General features: G+C 39.6%; 1 protein-coding gene across 5 annotated transcripts in view; it reads right to left on the bottom strand.

Moving 5' to 3' along the window:
• MEF2A (myocyte enhancer factor 2A) overlaps positions 1–24,091 on the bottom strand; it is a 152,410-nt gene that overhangs the window by 22,457 nt on the left and 105,862 nt on the right. For 2 of the 5 annotated variants that reach the window (XM_062204952.1, XM_062204954.1), the window contains exons 4-7: positions 22,932–23,063; positions 20,515–20,734; positions 19,172–19,231; positions 6,346–6,533 (exon numbers count right to left, since the gene is read on the bottom strand). In XM_062204952.1, the coding sequence (XP_062060936.1) occupies positions 6,346–6,533; positions 19,172–19,231; positions 20,515–20,734; positions 22,932–23,063 (600 nt within the window). Of the gene's footprint in view, positions 1–6,345; positions 6,534–19,171; positions 19,232–20,514; positions 20,735–22,728; positions 22,867–22,931; positions 23,064–24,091 lie in introns of all 5 variants that reach the window. The other 3 variants (XM_062204951.1, XM_062204953.1, XM_062204955.1) reach the window with 2 other exon arrangements.

Here is a 24,091-nt window from a genome sequence, read left to right as displayed (position 1 = left end):
TTGGGCCATCCTCCACTGCCTTCCTGGGCCACAGCAGAGAGCTGGACTGGAAGAGGAGCAACCAGGACAGAATCCAGTGCCCTGACCGGGACTAGAACCTGGGGTGCCAGTGCTGCACGCAGAGGATTAGACTAGTGAGCTGAGGCGCTGGTCTCCCACTGCAATGTTTATTTGATCTATTAAATTCTTCATTTCTAATATTTTGATTTCTCTTTAAATCAATTTCATGGAAAAAATTTTCATTCATGTCATATATGAATTTAATTTGTGGATTTGTTTCTGATTACTTCTAAGTAATCCTACAATCAATTTTTTGAATTCCGTTACCAGCATTTCTTCAATTTCTTCATCTTCACATTCTAGTACTGAAGTGTTGCTGTGTTGCTTTGCGGACACCATGTTTTCTTCCTTGTTTCTTGAATTGCTGTGTTTATTTCTTGGCATTTAAGAAGATACTTATTGGGTTTTTTTCCCCCCTGTGATGGCTTTTATCTTTGAAGTATGCCTCTATGGCTTAGTGGAGTATCTGGTCTTTCAGTGAATACCCAGAGGCATGTGCTGGGTGTTGCCAGGGAGCTCTGTTCAGTGCTCTAGGGTGAGGGGAGTGTCCAAGGTGACACCCAAATTGGGCATGTTATATCTCATTCTTTTTTTTTTTTTTTAATCAAAGGGAGGTTTGATCAGCTCTGTTGGTATAGTCTCACGCTCACCTCCTCTCCTCCAAGGAGACCAGTGTGTGGGTGCTTGCCCCAGTGGGTATACTAGTCATCTGCACTGCCACAAGATCCACACCAAAGATCTGTACAGCCCCTGGTGTGAGCATCGATTCCTTAGCAATGACCCTCACCAGGGAATCAAGGAGCCCTGAGTGTATGGAGCTGCCCACAGTGACTGCCCAAAGACCTAGCCACACCCTGCGCCCTCCTGAACAGCCACAATGTTTTTAAAGTCCTAGTACACAAGGCTCCCACAGTCATGAGCACCCAGCATTCTGTCAATTTTCCTAGCCAGACACAAGCTGGCATAGCTGTTATGTGTGTCCAAAATAGCACCCACACTCTCTCAGCTAGTTACAGTATGCTGGTGCCGGATGGTTGGGAAAGAGAGAAATGTGCCCCCTTTTTTTCCCCTCCAGGTTGGCAGGCAGACTGTCCTCCCACATGGCTCCAAGCAGGACTCATGCCAGGCTCTTCCTGCAGCTTTTCACCAGTGGCTTGGGCTGCTGCAGTCTGGTCTCACTTCACTCTCCAAAGCTGGTGCTGAGGCTCTTGGCTGCTGGGGTCCTAAGGTGTGCACATCCACAGCCTCCACATGATCTGCAGTGTCTCTCTAATTTGCGTGCAGTTTCCTCTGCAGTTTTCTCCCTAACTCTTCCCTGAGATTGGACTCTTTCCAATTTTTTTTTTTAAAACTATCTTCCCCTAGACTAGAGAAGTAAGCTCCCTCCCTATTCCACCACCTTGGAGTCCTCCAAGCAACATTTCTGTACTGCAGACAATATCTTTTCATTCAGATATTTAGAACATATTTACTATAAATATTGATAGAGCTGGATTGAAGTCTATCACCATGCTTTTGTCTTCTATTTATTTCTATTCTAATTCCAGTCTTCATCACTTGTGAAGACTCAAGTTTTCCCTGATATTATTGTCTCTATGCCAAAATACTTTTAATATTCTTTTAGAATAGATCTAATAGCAATAAATTCTCACAATTTAAAAAAATATATATTTTATTTATTTGAAAGGCAGAGCAAGACAGAAAGGGGAAAGATTTCACTTCCTGATTCATTCTCTGAATGCTTACAATGGGCCAGGCAAAGCCAGGAGCCCAGAACTCCATCAGGTCTTCCATGCGGGTAGTGTAAACCCAAGTACTTGAGCTATCATCTGCTACCTATCAGGCACATGAGCCGGAAGCTGGATCAGAAGTGCAAAATAGCTGAAACTTAAACCTGGCACTCAAATATGATATGTGGATGTCCCAGGAGACAACACCATTACCTGTACCCCAACCATATAATTTTTGTTGAAGAAAGTCTTTATTTCTCTATTTCTGAAAGGTATTTTTGTTGTGTATAAAATTCAAAGTTGAGAGGTTTGTTTTTGTTTTTTATATTTCAGCACATTAAATGTTAATGCATTGTTTTCTAGTTTGTCTAATATCTGAAGAGAAATATTATGTTAATTATTACATTTTTCTGTATGTAGCATGTTTCTTTTCTTCAGCTGTGTTAAAGATTTTTCTCTTTGCCTTTTGCAAGTATCACTACTTGCCACCACCATATACAGATGCTACAAAGCAATAGTGGCAGTAGTGATATTTACAATATTTGGTATTTTTTTTCTTAATATAGTATGTTTGCTCTGTTTTCTCTCATTTTTCTTTTTGGAATTCTAATTATAAATGAGTCACACCATTTGATAAAGTCCCACAGCTCCTAGGTACTTTGTTTTGTTGTCACTTTTTTTTTTTTTTAAAGATTTATTTACTTATTTGAAAGGCAGATTATTAGAGAGAGAGTGCTCTTCCACCCACTGGTTCACTCCCCAAATAGCTGCAACGGCCAGGGCTGGGCCAGGCCAAAGGCAGGAGCCAGGAACTCCATCCAGGTCTCACAGATGGGTGACAGGGGCCCATGTATTTGGGCCACCCTCTGCTGGTTTCCTGGGCTCATTAGCAGGGAGCTGGATCACAAGTGGAACAGCTGGGGCTCGAACTGACACTCCAATATGGGATGCCAGCACTCCAGGCAGCAACTTAACCTGCTACACCTCAACACTGGACCCTGGAAATGAATTTGACCCTTACTTTTACAATGGTCACCTTCAACATATACAAACTTCATATTCTTCTGGAGGTACAGATTAGTTTGTCAATGAACCTCCTACCCCTCCCTCATCCCTTCCCCGTGACTACTGCATTCTCTATTTCAAGCCATTTCCTTTGTGCTATGCTGTAGGCTGTGATCCTCAGTTACCCTGCCATGCTCATGGCACTGCCCTGCACCCAGCCTGACTTCCTGCTCCTTCACCAATAGTTTAGTTTTCCTTTTATCAGAAAAATGGGATTTCATCAGTGTCCTAAGAATAACAATGCTTCTTGTCACCTCCTCACAGATTTAAGACCTTCGTTGTACAGAAAAGAAAGGAGAAAGATCGATCCAGGCAAAACTTGCTTCCTCTAATGTTAAGTGGCTACTCTTCCTCTCTTTCTCAATTGTATATCACAAGGCAGACTTTAAGACATTCCCAACTTCTTCCATGAACACTCAGTGAAAGAGCCTACAAGAAAACACAAGACTCACCCTACATTTCTACCCCCAGACATCTCACATGGTTCTGCTGGTGCACACTTGTTCTCTAGTAATTCACTAACACCCTAGCTTAACTTCATCCCCTGCTTCTTCCTGTGCCCTGCCCAATGGTCAAATGTAGTCTCTCCCACACTATGTCTCTCTCCCTAGCATCTGGGCCTGCTGGATGCTCTGAAATCTCCCTACTACAATAGGTTCAAGAATAACTGAACCTGCCACATGTCCAAATTTTTTTCATTAGATGGTTGGGAGCAAAACAGTTTTCAACTTTCTGTATCTCTGAATGAAAAAGCACTTTTTGTTTTCTGACGCAGCGTGTAAGACTTAAAAAGAAACTAAGATTCATAGGTCCTGGGACTGGGGCTGTGGCGTAGTGGGTAAAACTACTAGCTACAGTGCCAGCATCCCATATGAGTGCCAGTTTGAGTCCTGGACACTCCACTTCCAATGCAGTTCCTTGCTAATGCACCTGGGTAAAGCAGCGGAGGATGGCCCAAGTGTTTAGGTCTCTGTATCCAAGTGAGAGATTGGGAAGAAGCTCTCTGGCTCTTGGCTTCGGCCTGGCCCAGCTACAGCCTTTGCTGCCATTTGGGGAGTGAACCAGCAGTGGAAGACCTCTGTCTCTCGGTAACTCTGCCTTTCAAAAAAATAAATAAATTTTAACAAAGAGACAGACAGACACAGGTCCTACCTGTATTTCATACCATCTTAAAGAAATAATAACTTGCAGCTAAGTTTCCTCATTTCTGTAATCACAATCTAATTTAGAATCAAATGAAACAATACATATTTGAAGATGTTTTGGAATCTATAAGCATTATTTGTTGAAGATGATTTTTTCTGAGAGGATTCGTTCTGAGAGGAGGAGCGTGGTGGGGGCAAGAGGTGCAGAGCCACCACACTGACCCCAGGAGTTGGGTGAAAGCAGGCCTGAGGCGAGCAGCCCACAGACTCGTTTATTTCAGTTGCTACAGCTACTTATATATAGCCAAGGCCAGCCAATCCGGTCAAGGGGCAGTCTATGCCCTAACCAATCACAGCCTTTTGCCAGGCAGTTTCCAAAGCCATCCAATCACAGCATATTGCCAGTCAGGCTCTTGTTGTCAGGCAGTTTCTGAAACCATCTAATCACAGCCTGCTGTCAGTCAGGCTCTGTTGTCATGTGGTTTCCAAAGCCATCCAATCACAGCCTGTTGCCAGGCAGTTTCTGTTGTCAGCAGCCATCTTGGCATGAACTTCTCACCTCAGTGGCCATCTAACAAATGACAACAGAGCCTGACTGACAGCAGCCTGTGATTGGATGGCTTTGGAAACTGCCTGGCAACAGGCTGTGATTGGTTAGGGCATAGACCACCCCTTGACTGGATTGGCTGCCTTGGCTATATAAGCAGCTGTAGCAACTGAAATAAATGAATCTGCGGGCTGCTCGCCTCAGGCCTGCTTTCACCCGACTCCCGGGGTCTGTGTGGTGACTCTGTGGCTCTTGTCCCCACCACACTCCTCCTCTCAGGAACAAATCTTCTCAGAATGAATCAACCTCAACATCTATTCAAATACACAATTAATTTCTAAGCCTGAGAGTATCACTTTTTTATTTTATTTATTTTATTTTTTTTGACAGGCAGAGTGGATAGTGAGAGAGAGAGACAGAGAGAAAGGTCTTCCTTTTTGCCGTTGGTTCACCCTCCAATGGCCGCTTCGGCCGGCGCATCTCGCTGATCCAAAGCCAGGAGCCAGGCGCTTCTCCTGGTCTCCTATGCGGGTGGCAGGGCCCAAGGACTTGGGCCATCCTCCACTGCCTTCCCGGGCCACAGCAGAGAGCTGGCCTGGAATAGGGGCCACTGGGATAGAATCCGGTGCCCCAACCGGGACTAGAACCCGGTGTGCCGGCACCACAAGGCGGAGGATTAGCCTGTTAAGCCACGGCGCCGGCCGAGAGTATCACTTTCATAAACGGCAAGTTTAGCAGCTGCATTGTAGGAACAGCTTCCAGGGTATCACTTCATGGGCTAGTGGTTAGACAGCTGCTAAACTAAGAACATTTTTATAACTTGTATATATTCTAATTTTCTTCTACAAGAGTCTAAGAGAGATAAACATATTCTACTCTTCATAAACACAGATGTAGGATTCAAAAGCAAATGAGGCTACAAGTGTATGACACTGTCAGAGATGGAAAGGTATATATGTATGCTTGCATTCTTTATAGAACGTTATTTGAGAAGGAATGAGCAAAATTATTTGGAGAGTAACTCATTCAAGTTTGTTTGTATGCATTCTTCCCTATTCTACAAGAGTTTATTTGATATGTAGAATTTTCTAGCAAATAAGTGTTTCACAGAGAAGCATGTAACAGATTAGTGATAAATTATGTAAAGTATAATAAAGAAATAAGTCATGTTTAATTTATAAATTTGGGAATGAGCTCTTGCAGCCAAGATTATAGCATGGTAAAATTAAAATTAAGCATAACAGCCTCTCTACATTTAACTTTAATTTTAAATAACCATTAAGCAAATTCATTTCCTCTCTTCTCATACTCTGATTTTTGGGCATTTAAAATATTTCTTCAAATGCCAAGTTTGAATAATCATTAGGAAAAATTGTGGATTATGTTGAGGTATAGAAAACTTCAAAGGAACATATAGACCACATATATATATATGTTTTAAACAATGGGGGTGGGGACTGTGGCACAGCAGATTAAGTCTGCTTGGGATGCTGTCATCTCATATCAGAGTGTGGATTCAAGTTCCAGCTATTGCTTCTGATCTAGCTTCCCACTAATGCAACGAGGGAGGCAGTCACCGACAGCTCAAGTGCTCAGGCCCCTGCTACTCACATGGAAGATCCAGCTGGAGTTCCAGGTTCCTGACTTCAGCTTGGCCCAGCCCTGGCTGCTGTAGCATTTGAGGAGTGAACCAGCAGGTAGAAGATACACTTTCTCTCCTCTCACTTGCTCTGCTTTTCCAGTAGATGAAAATAAACATTTTTAGAAGAATGACATTGAAGAAAGGTTCAAAACTTACCAGTGGAGGCATCATGCCCTTGCTTGAAGGGGGGATGACAACTCGAAGATCTGGTTTTCGACTGTTCATTCCAAGATTGCCACCACCTGGTGGAGGAGGAGACTTTGTAGGCATGACTTTGCCTAAACTATTCGCACCAGTAGTTCCAATCAAATTTGGAGAAGCTCTTGAGTTTACAAATCCATTACCTGAAAAAAAAGAAGTATCATTCCTTAACACGATAAGAATCACAGGAGCTGGCGTTGTGGCATAAAGAGTAAAGATGCTGCCTGTGACACTAGCATCCCATATGGTGCTGGTTTGAGACCCGGCTGCTCCACTTCCAATCCAGCTCACTGCTAATGCGCATGTGAAAGCAGTGGAAGATGGCCTAGGTACTTGGGCTCCTACATTCACATGGGAGATGCAGAAGCAGCTCCAGACTTCTGGCTTTGGCCTGGCCAAGCCCTGGCTGTTGTGGACATTTGGGGAGTGTACCAGCAGATGCAAGCTCTCTCTATGTGTCTGTTCCTCTCTCTGTGTAACTCTGGCCTTTCAAATGAATAAATAAATCTCTTTTTTAGAAAGCTTTTATTTAATATAAATTTCATAGGTACAGCTTTAGGAAAAAAATCTTTAGGGGAAAACAGCTTTTATCTACTGCAAAGGTAGACATACATCACACTGGCATAAACACACCAACATTAGACAAGTATAAGATATAGGCAAAAGCAACACAACTAAGGGTAACCATGCAAAATTTATAAGAAAATACAAAGCACTGATCACAGGTGTGACAGCTTAATTAGGGAAGAATTTGTAGGATCAACTACTGAGCAGTTTGAAAGCAGAATGACACAAGAACAAAGATGGCAGGCACAATGGATAAACATGGAAAAAAAAAAAAAAAAAAAAAGGAGAGTGCTAAGGTCTGAGTCAGGACAGGCAGGCAAATCAACCTGAAGAAACCACAGCTCCAGGCCCCAACTGAAGGAAATGGCAGCTCTATCTGTTCTGCTCTTTTCCCTTTCCTACTCACAGAAAGCAAAAACAACAACTTGAGAAATCACCAAAAATAAGTGCACGTTAGGTGAGATGTACACAGACATCACGTAAGGACTAACAAAACCTGAGTTCTGCTGTATGCTTAACACAGGCCTAAGATTATTCTTAATAATCTCACTCTGTGACGACTGTATTCTGAAAAGTGAAATGATTTGCTCCAAGAACTGAATGTATTAATGAAAAAAATACGATGGGGGGGGTGGTTACTGTTGTGGTACAGTGGGTTAAACTGCTACCTCCAAAGTCAGCATCCCAAACTGGAGCACCAGTTCGAGTCCTGGCTGCTGTGTTTATGATCCAGATCCCTGCTAATGTGCCTGGGAGGGCAGTGGAGTATTGCCCCCAAGTGTTTGGGCCCCTGGTATCCACATGGGAGACCTAGATGAAGTTCTAAGCTAATGGCTTTGGCCTAGCCCGACATTGAGCCAATGCAGCCATTTGGGGAGTGAACTGGCAGATGAAAGATCTCTCTCTCTTCCTCTATCTCTCTCCCTCTCTCTGTCACTATGCCCTTCAAATAAAATAAATCATTTTTAAAAATTACATACTTATTTTTGAACAATGCAATACAAAAGCTCTTCAAGTAAAAAAGGATGTACATCACCATATTTTTTCATTTTAATTCTATGTAAATTTCTTGAATGGAACAGAAATATGATTAAGCCTATTTGCAATCTATGTCACACCTAGCAGTTTATAAAGCATTTTCAGTAACATTATTATATAATGAATAACATCAACTAATAAATATACATATGAACTCTAAAGTTAAAAAAAAAAATAGGACTAGGAAGAGAAAAGAGTATTTGTAAAGATAAGCTGCTGAAGAAAAGAGATGCTCCAATATATCTATTTGGTTATAAAGTACCTAGAGTTTAAGAAAGAAAAGGTATTGAGGTGAGCTATTTATTGGAGAAACTAAAAATTAACGTTTGGCAGTATGATACAATTAACTTTGTTGGATCCTGACCTTTATACTTTCAAATACAATGGGGCAAAGAAAAGAGAGGTCAGCTATGGCACTGAAGAGCTGTATCTCCCCCAAGGTTGTCACTCAGAACCTCAGGACTGCTTTCACATGTGGTTTTGTTCTCCCCTTTCTCTCAAGCTCCTCTTGCTTTCTCCAAAACTTTTACCAACTGACCTTCCAGTTTTCATTCATTGATTTAATTTTGCTGTGGGGGCTGGTGTACTTCAGTTAACCTTATAAAGCCATTTCCTGCCTACTTATCCTATTATTGTGAAGGGGGATGTGTGTGTGTATTAAATCTCAGCTGAATCTCCCTTCCACAACACCAGAGGACAAGTTCCTGCATCCTGTGAAACTTCAGAAAGCAGTGCTATTAGAAACTCCTCCTCTTCCCTAGGCCATCTTCTGTGGAGGAAAGCTCATCCAGGAGCTGGGCAGAGGTCACTGCTCTGACATCAAAAGGTACAAACCAGGTATGAAATAACTGTACTCAAAAATAGGAAGATTTAACAGAAACTTCATATTGCATAGCAATATGAGGAAGTTAGATGAACATTTTTTAAAGACTTCAGTTATTTATTTGAGAGGTAGAGTTACAGTCAAGACAGAGAGACAGAGAGGTCTTCAATCCATTGGTTCACTCCCTAAATAGCCGCAATGGCTGGAACTGAACCGATCTGAAGATAGTAGCTTCTTCCCGGTTTCCCACTCAGGTGCAGGGGCCATCTTCTACTGGTTTCCCAGGCCACAGCAGAGAACTGGATCAGAAGAGGAGCAGCCAGGACTTGAACAGGCACCCATATGGGATGCTGGTACAGCAGGTGGTGGCTTTACCCGCTACGCCACAGCACCAGCCCCTGGAAGATTCTTATTTGATTTGCACTCAAATCTCAAGGGTAAAGCAGTATTTCCTCTGAAAAATACTGGACGCATGAATATTCTTTTTCCATGTGGAGTCTATGATGCTTTTTAGTTACCATAGAAACTGTGAGCATCAAATTAAAAGAGTGAAAGTCGATCTAAAAGCACAATATTTCTTAGGGTAAGGTCAGTCTGTAGCAGATAATGATTACAGGATGATGTAACCATTTGGTAACTTGCCAAGAGGAAGCCAGAATCTCACATGCATGACTTGCTATTCTGCTACTGAATGTAGTAAGGTACTGTGCCATTCTTCCTTCCAGTACCACTTTTATGACACAGATGAAGGTATTGTTGAGACAGACTTTTGAGGCAGATGCTTTCAGAAAATAACTCATCCTGCTACAGCTTATAAATTTAGGAATTAAAATATTTACTTTAAATGAATAAACCCAGTTTATTATGATTATTAATGTGTTTTCATAGCAATTTACTACCCTAATACAAATGAGGTACAAATGCTCACAAATAAACTGTTTATCAATGCCTCAAGAAACTTAACAAATTTATCTCAATTACAGTCCTACAATCACAAGGGAAGTCATTCAGTTCTATCAGTCTAGATCCAATTTCAGAATATAAATCACATCAAACTGAAATAATGCAAGTACTCTCTGTCCTTAATAACACTCTTGTAGACAATAATGTCATTAATATTTTTACTATGAGTTCACTTCAGAAGTTCAAACTGACATGCAAACTTCAAAGGATCCTGAAAACCTTATCCAAGGGCAAGTGCCAAGAGCAGATTTTATCATATGAAGGTACTTTTAAAAGTTTGTGGAAAATATTTATATGAAAAAATTATGCATGGACCTAGAAAAATTTTAATTCATTTTCATGAACTCACTGAAGTATACTTTGATTTGACAAACTTTCATAACATCTGAGAAATATTCCGTCAATAAGCAAAAATATGTATTTTGTTTTTAAATTGTCATTTCTATGAAGAACTGCTTGAAATTTCTGAAACTAAAAAATGCCATGCTTTTGAATAACTGATGAAATGTTTTATTATTGAAAATTCCTAAATGACAGAATGGACTCTGCCCATTAGAATTCACAATCCAAACAGATAACACCCATGGGATCCTGCTGCCTCTTCCTGAACAGTGTGTTCTCTCAGCCTCCCCAAGGCAGGCAGCACTCAAGAGGAGCAGTGCCTCTCCTGTTTCAGAGACTTCTTACCTGCTTGTAAAGCATGAGTTCACACATGCACGGCTTCAATGTGAATGACTCCTAAATCCAGACTTCTGCTCTGTCTCCCCTAATCTTAAACCCATATTCAACCACCAGGTGCCCACTTGCCCCTAGATATGCTTCTGTCATCTGCACACAACCTGTTTTAAACACACATCCTACTGTCTTCCTCCACTCCCACCATCCCATCTGCACAGCGCCATCGAGCTTTGCTCATACTTTCTTAGTGTCTTTCCACTTATCTGTCTCCTTGTTTTAACTACGACTGCTATGCTTACAATGCAAATACTTTTTTTTTTTTTTACCTTCATTAAACTCTAAACAGTTCCCAGAGCTTCTGGAGCCTTTCCATTTCTAGTTCAATATATATTTTCCTTTTTCTTAACATGTTTTAAAAAAGTGAAGTTGCTAAGATTTTACTTTATGATTTATAAAGTTAAAATAAGTTAAAAGGCATCTGGCGGGGCGGCTCAATAGGCTAATCCTCCGCCTTGAGGCACCGGCACACCGGGTTCTAGTCCCGGTCGGGGCACCGGTCCTGTCCCGGTTGCCCCTCTTCCAGGCCAGCTCTCTGCTGTGGCCAGGAGTGCAGTGGAGGATGGCCCAAGTCCTTGGGCCCTGCACCCCATGGGAGGCCATCCTGTCATTGGATCAGCGCGGTGCGCCGGCTACAGCGGCCATTGGAGGGTGAACCAACGGCAAAAGGAAGACCTTTGTCTCTTCTCTCACTGTCCACTCTGCCTGTCCAAAAAAAAAAAAAAAAGGCATTCTCAAAGTAATCTGAACTACTGTATAAAATGAGTATTAAATGCAAACTTTCAGTAGAGAAATATATCTAGTAAATCATGATCAAATAAGCAGACCAATATAAATGATCCATACAACTTACAACCTGTATAAAGCTATAAGGTTTGGCCGGCGCCATGGCTCACTTGGCTAATCCTCTGCCTGGGGCGCCAGCACACTGGGTTCTAGTCCTGGTTGGGGAGCTGGATTCTGTCCCAGTTGCTCCTCTTCCGGTCCAGCTCTCTGCTGTGGCCCGGGAAGGCAGTGGAGGATGGCCCAAGTGCTTGGGCCCTGCACCTGCATGGGAGACCTGGAGGAAGCACCTGGCTCCTGGCTTCGGATCAGCACAGCGTGCTGGCTGTAGCAGCCATTTGGGGGGTAAATCAACGGAAAAAAAGATGACCTTTCTCTCTCTCACTGTCTAACTCTGCCTGTCCCCCCTCCAAAAAAAAAAAAAAGAAAAAGCTGTAAGGTTTGATTTGCACAGATAATATCATAAAAGGAATGCAAAAAAAAATCAAGTAACATGGAGAAAATAGAGAAATGTTTTAATTTACTGCAATAATAATGTTATATCTTTAGGGGCATCATATCAATACAGCATCACAGCAAGTGCAGGAACTGACAGAGAGGGAAAAACATACTCCCATCATCCTGCTATAATTGGTTTGGATTTCATCCCTCCTTCAAACCTTTCATGTACATATTTTTGGCAGAGTTTAAAAATCACATATAAAAAGGAATTCAAATTTTATTTACTGAATTTTCATACTGTTGAAATTGTTGATGTCTTCCCATTGTTCATTACTATAAATAAAGTTGCAATAAACCTTAAGTTCTAACTTACTTCTTTTTTTTTAATAATTTTTATTTCCCAAAAAAAGATTTGGAGGATGCAAAGTAGGTGACAATTACCAGACTTTTCCACATCACCTCATGAAACAAGTCACTATGCTTTTTTTTTTTTTTACTTTTTTTTTTTTTTTTTTTTTTGGACAGGTAGAGTTATAGACAGAGAAAGGGAGACAGAGAGAAAGGTCTTCCTTCCGTTGGTTCACCCCTCAAATGGCTGCCATGGCTGGAGCTGTGCCGATCCAAAGCCAGGAGCCAGGTGCTTCCTCCCAGTCTCCCATGTGGGTGCAGAGGCCCAAGCACCTGGACCATCCTCCACTGCCATCCCAGGCCATAGCAGAGAGCTGGACTGGAAGAGGAGCAAATGGGACTAGAATCAGCGCCCATATGAGATGCCGGTGTTGCAGGCAGAGGATTAGCCAAGTGAGCCACAGCTCCAGGTCCTCCAATTTACTTCTTTCGGAATTCCCAGAAAATGGGATTAGTGGGATTATAAGTATAAACATTTTTATAAATACTGAAACATCTTGCCAAAGCCTTTCCAGAAAGACTGTCATTGAGCTCATCAGTTTCACTATGGCTTCATCAGCACTACATGTCACCATAAAAAGTGGTGCTAATTGTGAATTAGTAAATAAAAGTGATAATTTGTTTTGCTATTTTTATTTGAATTTCATTATTACTACCAATGATGCATGTTCTTTTCAATCTTTAAAATACTAACAAGTTTGGTTTCTTTTTTAATTATATGTTTAGACATAATTAAATATTCATCTATTTATTAAATATATCCCTGTTGTTTATATATTTTCTTATTTTTTCTCTTAAGAATGAAGACAGTGGGTGGGTAGCCCAGACGCTAAGACACTGGAAGAAACGCCAGCAGTCCCGTATCTGAGTATCTGGTTTCACTGGCCTATCCAGCTCCTGACTCCAGCTTCCCGGCAATGTGCACCTCAGGCAGCAGCAGATGCTGCTATGAATAGTTGGGTCCCTGCCACCTCCATGGGCCCTAAACTGAGTTCTTGGCTCTTGGCTTTAATCTGGCCCAGGTCTGGCCATTGTGGGCATTTAGGGAGTGAACCAGGTGAAGGATCACTAATCTCTTTCACTCATTTTGTTTTTCTATGAGGAGAACTGATTATCTCACATTAAGACAACTGGGGGCAGATGGTTGCTTAAGCAGCCCAACACTGAGGACCCAGAGTCTTTCCAGACTTCCTTTTCGTCACCCGTGGCTTGCTGGTCTGAACTGACTTGTTTCCTGATCTCCAGGACAGGTGCTGCCACACGTAGACAACAAAGTCTAAACACTCAAAAAGGATGCTGAGTGCTGAGTCTTCCTGTGAGTATGAGTTGTCCACAATGGTTCTCTCTCAAGATACTGGAATTACTAGTATAAATAATAATACAATGCAAATTACATTCTCTTGTAATTTTAACTGTCTTCATATCTGTGGCTGTATTTTTCTTTTTATATTTAGTGTACTGTATAAATTTTTAAACTTTCTTATTGCTAATAGTACATGTACAGAAAATGCACAAAACAAAAACATGTAAGTCAAGGATTTGTCATAAAATGATCCATATTACTACCAGTCAGATCAAGAAAAAACTATTCCCAGAATGCCAGAAATCTCCGTAATTAGGCCCCAAAACACGACCAGAGTCCCACCTGCCCAGTAGCATGACTTCTACATTAACTTCTTGGTTTTCTTTATAGTTTTATACTCTATCTACACAAGCATCCTCAACTCCATTGTTTTATTTGCCTGCTTTCCAGACTTTATGTAGAAACAATCATTCAGTATTTGCATCCATCTTAATTAGGCAGTTTCTTTATTGTCATTGCTGGACAGTACTCTTTGACATGAACGTACCATTATTTACTTATCCATTCTCTTGTTGACGGAAATGTTGGCTTTAACAAATAATGTTGTGCACATTCTTTAACATATTTCTTGGTACTCAAGGTGCATACTTGTATTTTTCCACAGCAAATGATTAAAAATACTGGCCCACTGAACATGTACACCTGCAACATCAGTAGATAATGCCAAAATGGTTGCAACAATTCATATTCCTATCATCAGTGTAGAAGATTTTTTTCCGTGGCTTTCTCAATACTTTGATATTATCGATTTCATTTTTTAAAAAGGTTTATTTTATTTATTTGAAACAGTTACAGAGAGAAGTGGAGACAGAGAGAAGTCTTCCATCTGCTGGTTGATTCCCCAAACGGCTGCAACGGCTACAGCTCAGCTGATCTCAAGTCAGGAGCCAGGAGCTTCTTCCGGGTCTCCCACATGGACGTGGGGGCCCAATGACTTGGACCATCTTCTACTGCTTTTCCAGGCCATAACAGAAAGCTGGATTGGAAGAGGAGTAGCCAGGACTAGAACTGGCGCCCATATGTGATGCCGGCACTTCAGGCCAGGGCTTTAACCTCCTGCACCATAGCATTACCCCTATCTATTTCATTTTAGCCATTCTTACAGTTGTACAGTAACTCTGTGTGGCTTTAATTTTGCATTTACTTAAAGGTTTATTTTTTATTTATTTGAAAGCCAGTCATAGAGAGAGTGGGATAGACAGAGAGATCAATCCTCTATCCACTGGTTCATTCCCCAAATGGCCCCAATGGCTAGAGCCAGGCCAGGCCGAAGCCAGAAGCCAGGAGCTTTTTCCGGGTGCAGGGGCCCAAGCACTTGGGCCATCTTCCATGGATTTCCCAGGTGCATTAGCAGGGAGCTGGATGGGAAGTAGAGCAGAGCAGTCGGGTCAGGAACCTGTGCCCTTATGGGATGCCGGCATCACAGGTAGCACTTAACATACTACGCCATAATGCCAGCCCCTAATTTTGCATTTAAAAGACTGAAAATAAGCATATTCTCAAATTTATTAGACAGGTAGATATCTTCTTGAAGTGCCTTTGTGAGTGTGTTCTCACGCCTATTTTTAAAATTTGGGTTTTCTTTTTCTTGTTGGTTAGTAGGTATTCTTCGTTGAAAAGCCCTCTAGGGTGTTTCAAAAAGCAACTATTTATGATGCTTTTAATCAATGAAATTTTATAATTTTAACACAGGCAAATTAATCAATCTTTCCTTTATAGTTCACTTTACTTTATTATTTAATATTTTTTTTATCCTGAGTTTGTTCAATGCTTTTTCTAACAATATCAATAAAAACTGATACGGTTTAAAGATAAATTGAAACTCTCTAGAACTGGCCTACCAGAACTTTCTAAACCAAGACTAATATGCTAAGTTATTATGCATATTATATATAAAATCTTAAGACAATTAGAAGTAGAAATCCATGTTTATACTACAAATAAGCATTCTTTTCCATTACATAAAGAACACAGGCAAAAACTGATATACATGTTGAATCATAAAAAAAGTAACAGGACATTTCTGGTAATTTAATCCCAGCAAGGTAATTAGTAATAAAATAATTCAGCTAGAAAACAGTATCTTAAAGAAAACTGGCTATTTGGGATTAAGAAATACACTGCTGGGGCCAGTGTGCAGCCCAGAGGCTAAGCTGCTGCCCACGGCACTGGCATTCCACATTGGAGTGCTGGTTCCAGTCCCAAATGCCCAGCTTCTGATGCAATTCCCTGCTACTATGCCTGAGAAGGCAACAGACAATGGCTCAAGTACTTAGGTCCCTGACACCCATGTGGGAGACCCAGATGGAATTCTAGGCTCTTAGCTTTGGCCTGGCCTCCACCATTACGGCCATGTAGGGAATGAACCAGCACATGGAAAATCTCTGTCTCTCCTTCTCTCTGTCACTCTGCCTTTCAAATAAATACAACAAATCTTTAAAAAAAGAAATACACTTCCAAAAAACTTATAAGTCAAATAAATTATAATAGAAATTAGAAAACACTCTGAATTGAATGTTGATGGAAATATATTTAATTGCATTAGATTTTATAAGGAATCATTTTTAACTCTATATTTTTCGACTTCAGTAATTTCTGCTTTTATCTTTGCACTTTGTTTGTACTTACTTTAGGTTTAACTTACTGTTTACTTCTAATTTCCTGAGATATAGGCTTAGCTCAAATTTTCTTAGCCTTCTATTCTTAACAGTTTACAATTTCTCATAGTACAGCATTATCTATACACTATGTAGATTTGGCAGAGCTTCCTTGAACCTGTGGCTTGTCTTCTGTCAGGTCTGGAAAACCATAATTATGTCTTCAAATATTGGTTCTACTCAATTCTTTGTCTTGGCCTCTTGTGACTCCAATCTAATTTTAGACCTTCTAACTGTATACTCTAGGTTTCACCCTTCTTTCTAATTTTCCATCCTTTTGTGTCTCCAAAATCTTGGATTATTTTCTTCTGTCTTACCTTTTAGTTTATGAATTCTCTTATTTGCATTGTCTAATATGTTACTAAATCCATGTTAAGTTCTTTTTTTTTTTTAATTTTTTTTTTTTTTTTTTTTTGGACAGGCAGAGTGGACAGTGAGACAGAGAGAACGGTCTTCCTTTGCCGTTGGTTCACCCTCCAATGGCCGCCGCGGCCGGCACACTGCGACCGGCGCACAGCGCTAGGAGCCAGGTGCTTCTCCTGGTCTCCCATGGGGTGCAGGGCCCAAGCACTTGGGCCATCCTCCACTGCACTCCCGGGCCACAGCAGAGAGCTGGCCTGGAAGAGGAGCAACTGGGACAGAATCCAGTGCCCTGACTGGGACTAGAACCCGGTGTGCCGGCGTCACGAAGCGGAGGATTAGCCTAGTGAGCCGCGGCACCGGCGTTAAGTTCTTAATATTAAATTCTTTTGTCTAAAATTTCCATTTTTAGAGTTTCTGTTTGACTGTCAAAATTCTCAATATTTTCCTTATCTCCTTGAACACAGTAAACCATGTTATGTTACAACTAAAGTCTGTGCCTTCAAATTCTGGATCTCCTGGGAAATTGCTTCTATCGTCCACTTTCACTGCAGGTTTTCATTTACATTTTATGCTTCTGAGTGTACCTAGCTAGTTTTGTTGTGCCAAGTAGAAATAGTAAGTCCCGAGATGGTGTTTTATTCTTACTCTGCTAGAGATGATTTGCCTTCCCAGTTACTAACAGAACCCCACAAGCTAATGTCAAGAAATGGGATGATATAATTATCAGAAGTAGCAACTAAGAGGAACGATGTCCCTCTGATTCATTTAGAGTCCAGCCTTTTGTGGTCTCAGCTCAATGTGAGAGAAGTATACCTGGCCCTCCCAATTCCTGGTGGGCCCTGAACTTATAATTTCATTGGAGTTAGGGGACCATATGGGAAAATACACACAAAATGATATGTGGACAGGCAAAAACTAAAATAGTTAAAAGAAAATAAACTTTAGAAAATCAGATAAAAGAGTAGCAGCTCTAATCTATAATTGATAAAACCTCTCTATATTTTCCAGTTAACTGTTAAATAAGATACAATGATAGATTTTGTTGATTTCTTTTAAAACAGAATGAATAGTGACAGGTATGAATTAGGCATTTAGTCCTGCTTTATGTCTCTATGAATTTCATAACTTATTTCATTCACTGATATCTTATTGTTCATATCCTTCTCATCATTTATGATTAAGTCAATCAATCATCTCCATAGCCTTTTTTTTTTTTAAAGATTTATTTACTTGAGAGGCAGAGTTACAGAGTGAGGGAGACACAGAAAGGCCTTCCACCTTCTGGTTCACTCCCCAGGTGGCCACAAAAGCCTTAGCTGGGCTGATCTGAAGCCAGGAGCTTCTTCTGGGTTTTCCATGTGGGTACAGGGGCCCAAGCACTTGGGCCATCCTCTGTTGCTTTCCCAGGTACATTAGCAGGGAGCTGGATCGGAAGTGGAGCAGCTGGGATGTGAACTGGCAACCTCATGGGATACCAGCACTCACAGTAGGCACAGGTTAAGGCAGATGCTTAACCTACTATGCCACAGCACTGGCCTCCATAGTTTTCTTTTTCTTTTTCTTTTTTTTTTTAATTAGACAGGCAGAGTTAGACAGTGAGAGAGAGAGAGAAAGGTCTTCCTTCTGTTGGTTCCTTCCCCAAATGGCTGCTATGGCTGGCGCTGCACAGATCCAAAGCCAGGAGCCAGGTGCCTCTTCCTGGTCTCCCATGCTGGTGCAGAGGCCCAAGCACCTGGGCCATCCTCCACTGCCTTCCCAAGCCACAGCAGAGAGCTGGACTGGAAGAGGAGCAACCGGGACAGAACCAGCGCCCATATGGGATGCTGGCGCTGCAGGCGGAGGATTAACCAAGTGAGCCATGGCGTCGGCCCCTCCATAGTTTTCTTAAGGCAGAAGCTCCTGACATTTTTGTGGAATTAATGAGTTGAATATATGGTTGGGAATTCTTCCCTGTAAGTGATCTGTTTTCAGATATCTCTAAGGAACATGCTATATCTGAGCAAGGCAGGAATTCTTGCCCTTGTTTTCATATAACTGTGATGGTAATTATGATGATCACATACTATAGAGGCCAAGATGACTTAAAGTGATGAAAACCAAAAAGGCTACAGTTAACTTTTATAACTTCTTTGACATCTATGCCATGCTTTTGTAATGTTAACATCACAATCTATGTTTATTGGTACTTCAGGACTGGGAAGACGTGTATAAACTGCTACATCTTGAGAAGTTCCTAAGAGCAACAACCTATTTGTCTGCAACTGTGACAAAGCCTGAGTGTTTTAAATATATTACCACCAAAGCTGAAACTTAAGACAAATCTCTCAACTCTGTATCTCTAGATATAGCAGTTTGCTAATAATCTAACTTTGGTGAGGACAGGAAACACAGAAAGTTTCTCCTCAAGAAAATGTCTTGATGTTAATGTTGCATTAAGGCAATTTAGTCTACAAAAAAAAATAATGTGTGGTATGGAGGTGGTAACATTTATTGAAGGAATGAGTAACTGAACTTAAGGTCAAAGTATAAGAAAATAGGAAAAAATGTTAGCTATTAAAGTAATCCTCTGAAGGAAATCTGGTAAGAGCTCTTGTTTCAGAGATCATAGATGCCTACAAAGTGAAAGAAAAGTCCACTTACCCACTGGGCTGCTTCCAGCTCCATTCGGCATTGTGAGGTCTGTAGTGCTCAACATCCCACCTAATAGTGTCACAGAGAGAAAGACAGGACAGAGAAAGGATATGAATTAGCTCTTATTATTTGATTATGAACTAAACAGAGGTAACCTTCAGTCCTTTCCTCAGAAACCACAAAAATAAAAACTGGGGGCTGGTATGGTGGCATAGCACGTCAAGCCACTGCCACCTGAGACACTGGCATCCCATGTAAGTTCCAGTTCCAGTCCTAGCTGCCACACTTCCAATCCAGCTCTCTGCTAATGGTATGGGAAAAGCACCAGAGGATGGCCCAAGTACTTGAGCCCTAGCCAGACATGTGGGAGACTGGGATAAAGATCCTGGCTCCTGGCTTTGTCCTGGCCCATCCCCAGATGTTGTGGCCATCTGGGGCATGAACCACTGGACTGAAGATCTCTGGCTCTCCCTCTTTCAAATAAATAAATCTTAAAAAAAATCAGACTGAAGTTGGCATTAAAATGTATTTAATGATAAAAATGGAGACAGCGTGCATGCAGTACCATTAAATCCTGGACTAGGGACTGGTGCTATAGGTTAAGCCTCTGCCTGCGGCACTGGCATCCCATATGAGTGCTGGTTTGAGTCCTAGCCGCTCTATTTTCAATCCAGCTTCCTGCTAATGGCCTGGGAAAGCAGTGAAAGATGGCCCAAGTGCTTGGGCCCCTGCATTCAGGTGGGAGACCCAAAAGAAGCTCTTGGCTCCTGTCTTCTGATTGATTCAGCTCTGGCCACTGCAGCCATTTGGGGAGTGAATCAGTGGATGGAAGACCTCTCTTTCTATCTCTCCGTCTGTCTGTAACTCTGTCTCTCAAATAAACAAATTAATCTTTAAACAAAAAAATTTACATTACACTGACTAAAGCCATAAATGCACTGTCAAATTTTTGCTGAATTAATTAATTCAGGAAAGAAGAGATGGAAAAGAAAAACAACAACGTAGTTTAACTCTAAGCAGGTAAGTCTATCTCTGTCCTAACATAAATGGCCCACACTCAACTTTTTCTTTGTTTATAACATTCTAATTAAATTTTCTCCTTGTCAAAGTATGGCTTTCTTATGACAAGGAGAGCTTATGAATGGTAGGTTCTTCACATTGTCCACTTTGGCTGACACTATGACAGACGTACAAATTAAAAAAAAAATCTTAAAATGCAGTTAGTCACACAGCAGTGATTCTTATTCATCAAAGCAACAAAATTAAGACTAGCAGAATAAGAAATTGCTAAATTAGCAATTAGTTTCTCACCCTTTTTGTTGAGGAATCAGCAAACAAATATCACTACACACCTGCATTACCAGTACTTGGTGGTCTCTGAGGAGCTCCAGGGGATACATTTCTATGTATCGTGGCTTGAGGTGGAGAGAGCATGCTTGAATCTGCTAAAGTTGAGCTGGCTGCCAAAGATGGGGACACAAGTGAATTCCCTGGGTTATTGTAGGGCAAAGCATTAGGGCTGGTCACGGGGACTGTGACAGACATTGAGAAGTTTTGAGGTGGCAAACCAGGCTGTAAACAAACAACAAAAAGGAGAAAACTGTTAGCTTCCTTTTCACCTACATTAAGTAACTTATAAACTTTTAATTTCACAAGGTAAAATTAAAAGTACAATACAGGATAAGTTGTTACTATATCAATCTTCAAGTTCAAGCTGTGTTTCTTTAAAATTATATTTGAACATGAATATGTTTGATACTGAAACTCTGAATTTCAAATTTTTATAAATACATATACACTACAAAATGTATCACTGTTATCAAATAAGCATAAATTAGCACTTCAATATAAACAAGTTTAGTAACATTATATTTCTACAGGGAAATAAAAAACATAATAAAAGAGAGAAAGAATACACATTTTCTGTTAGCTTAATAAGTCAAATTTGGGGCATTATAAATAAGTCTCCAGTATGATTTAACTGAGGATATTCTTAATGGACAAAACTAAAGGAAAACAAATATACTAAGTATATAATCACAGTGTAATGAAACTGCAAAGAAAATCTATACAACAAAATTAACTGCCTACAAGCTAATAATGAATTTTTAGTAACTTCCTTAAATTTTATAGAGTAAATTATTAAATGTTATCTTCCTTCCCTCCAAAATATCCCAAACCCACTTTTAAAAGAATACTTTCTGTTTTCCTCTTGCATTTACTACACAGACCATTTACAATATAGTTTTAACAATGATAAGTAACAGTCCTCTTTATCATTTAAAGTGGAAGAACAAAAACCTTCCTGCCCTCATTTTAAAACAGTGATTTCAAAATAAGGTAATACTGCTAATTCAAAGTTAGAAGGACATAGTTTATGTATTCTATTTAACAGTTTATTTCAGGTAGAAAAATCATGATGAGTCATCAACAAATACAAAATAATGGATATAGGATCTTTTTTTCCAAAAGTAGAACAATTTTATTTGCATAATATTTTTCAGCTTAACATTAACTGCAACATCAACATCCCAGTGAGGACACAGAAAGGATTAATTTTGTTTGCTGCTCTTTTGTTTTTAAGAACAATAATGGTATCAGTCCAAAAGGACCTCCTCAAAGCTATTTTCTGTGAACTGCTTCTTCTTATAATATAAACTATTATGAAGAAATGACCTATGACACATACTTTAGGGTACAGTTTTAAGGGAATTAGCTTTGATATTAAAGTAATTTGTTTCATGAAGGCTACACTAACATATACAGAATAAGGAAATTAGATCCAGAATTTCAGTCTTAAATAACTTTTGCAAAATGGAACTTCCAACAAGAATTATCAAGTTCACGAGTATGAGCTCAAGGAAGTAATTTTTCACTACATTTAAATGTCTGGTTAAAGTAACTGTTTTGCAACCAGTTTAACAACATTGCTTCTCTAATTTAAGATTAAGCTCTTCCTCAGTACCTGGAGCATAAGCAAAGCATGACTTTGAAGGTACCACTGCCAAATGATTTCGGAAAATTTACAAAGAGCCAAACAGAAGTAAACTTAAATTACTACTATTACAGCAACCATATACAATAATTAAAAATAATTTAGAAAACACCATATTCTGTAACAAATCCAAATACTTCACATTTTGCATTCTAAAGATCTATTTGAATACATATAATAACTTTTTTTAAGTTATGAGAGAGAGTTTCGTGAAAGTCTCATATATTCTGTATGAAAAATTACGGAATTTCAGAGCTGGAAGGGACCTTAAAAACAGCATGAACCAAATCCTCATTTTACAGATAAAGAAAAAAAGAATTCATGATGTATCCAAAGATGCACGGAGTAATAAGAAGCAGAACCTGGATTAGGATGTTTTCTCTTCACTTCTACATTTAAGATAATGAATATGCACAATTATAAGATGTCAGCAGTTTTATTTCAAAATTATATAAAAGAAAAAGAATACATTTTTTCCATTCTACTTATGGTCATATCCATTGTAAAAATAAATGTGTAGCTGATCTCTTCATGCACAGATAAAAGCACAAACCATACTCTTAGTACTCACTGCGATTTTATGATTCCGCATCATATTATCAAATTCCTCATTAATTTTTTTATATTTTTCTTCTGTATGTGGAGTTAGCACATATGAAGTATCAGGGTCTGGGCTGTCGCACCCTCTGTGTTCCTTCTTGTTCAGAGCCTAAATAATGAAGTTAACAAAAAGGATCAACAAATAAAAAGTAGAGGTAAAGTAAAAGTACTTACAGGGCCACGTTTGAAAATAAAATCACTATCTTCATTTAGTTTGCTGAATCTGTCCTCCGAGAGTGGACTGTGCTCAAAGTAATCGTCAGCATCAGGGCTCTCACAACCATTAAGGCCTTTCTTTCTTAAAGTCTGAAATACAATTGGAAAATTCACATACAAATAATACTAACTTGCCATGAGTGTTTTTTGTAAAATTTATTAAGAGAGCACAGACTGAATGAACTGAATTAAACAAGAGCCACTGAAATAGCTTTTAAATGATCACAAATGTACTGATTCTTCAAATAACATGTTAGATATAAGCAAGATTTAACATTTGAGTAACTTTATATATTGACATTACTTTCTGCCTGTGAGAATTTATCCTACTCACCAGAAATTAGCATAAAAATCCCAATATTTTCATTCCTCAATTGTTCTTGAATATAATCACTTTCCTACATAATTTTGAAATACAAAAGCTCAAATTTAGTATTTTTTACATATGTCAGTAATGACTCCTATGAAGAATGAACATATTAATAACAAGTTTTTCAGAATGAATTACCTCCTTCTTTGCTAACTCTTTCTACAGAGCCCCTTCTTGGTTTGATTTATTCTACTGAATCAAATTTCTAGAGAATTTTGCTGAGTATCATTAAAATATCTCCTGGACCATGTTGATTTTTCCCCCCTTACTTCAGAGTAAAAAATATAGGGAACAGTTGGTTTAATATTTTAACTTAAAGTCATCACAAAATAGTTTGTCTAATAGTGTTCAAAAGAATAAAAACCAAGGGCTCAAAGATTTATGTAATACTCATAAACCTTCAAAATGCCTGAAATTTTTTTTATTCTTAATGAACATCACTTTAAGTAAGAGTTAGTGAATTGAACAACAAAACCAGCTTTGAGATTTGTTGATTTATTAGGAAGTTCCAAGTTTCCAAGTCAGTCTACCTAACAAAGGAAACAAAATTTGATTTAAAAACTGGTCCTAAGATAATCAATAAATGATTATTTGAATTAGATTTAATGCATGCTTTTCATTAATTCATAATATAAAACATGATTTGTAATGACTGTAGATATTTATTTTACCCCTTTTTTCTTACAGAGAAAGTAGGATGTGAACAGTATGTTAAGATTTGAAAATTTTTTCATAGTAACTCTAAAGT

Source organism: Lepus europaeus, chromosome 11 (genome assembly GCF_033115175.1).
Source record: "Lepus europaeus isolate LE1 chromosome 11, mLepTim1.pri, whole genome shotgun sequence".
Lineage (NCBI taxonomy): Eukaryota > Metazoa > Chordata > Mammalia > Lagomorpha > Leporidae > Lepus > Lepus europaeus.
The sequence above is the reverse complement of the archived record's forward strand: the minus strand, read 5'-3'. Positions and strand labels throughout refer to the sequence as shown.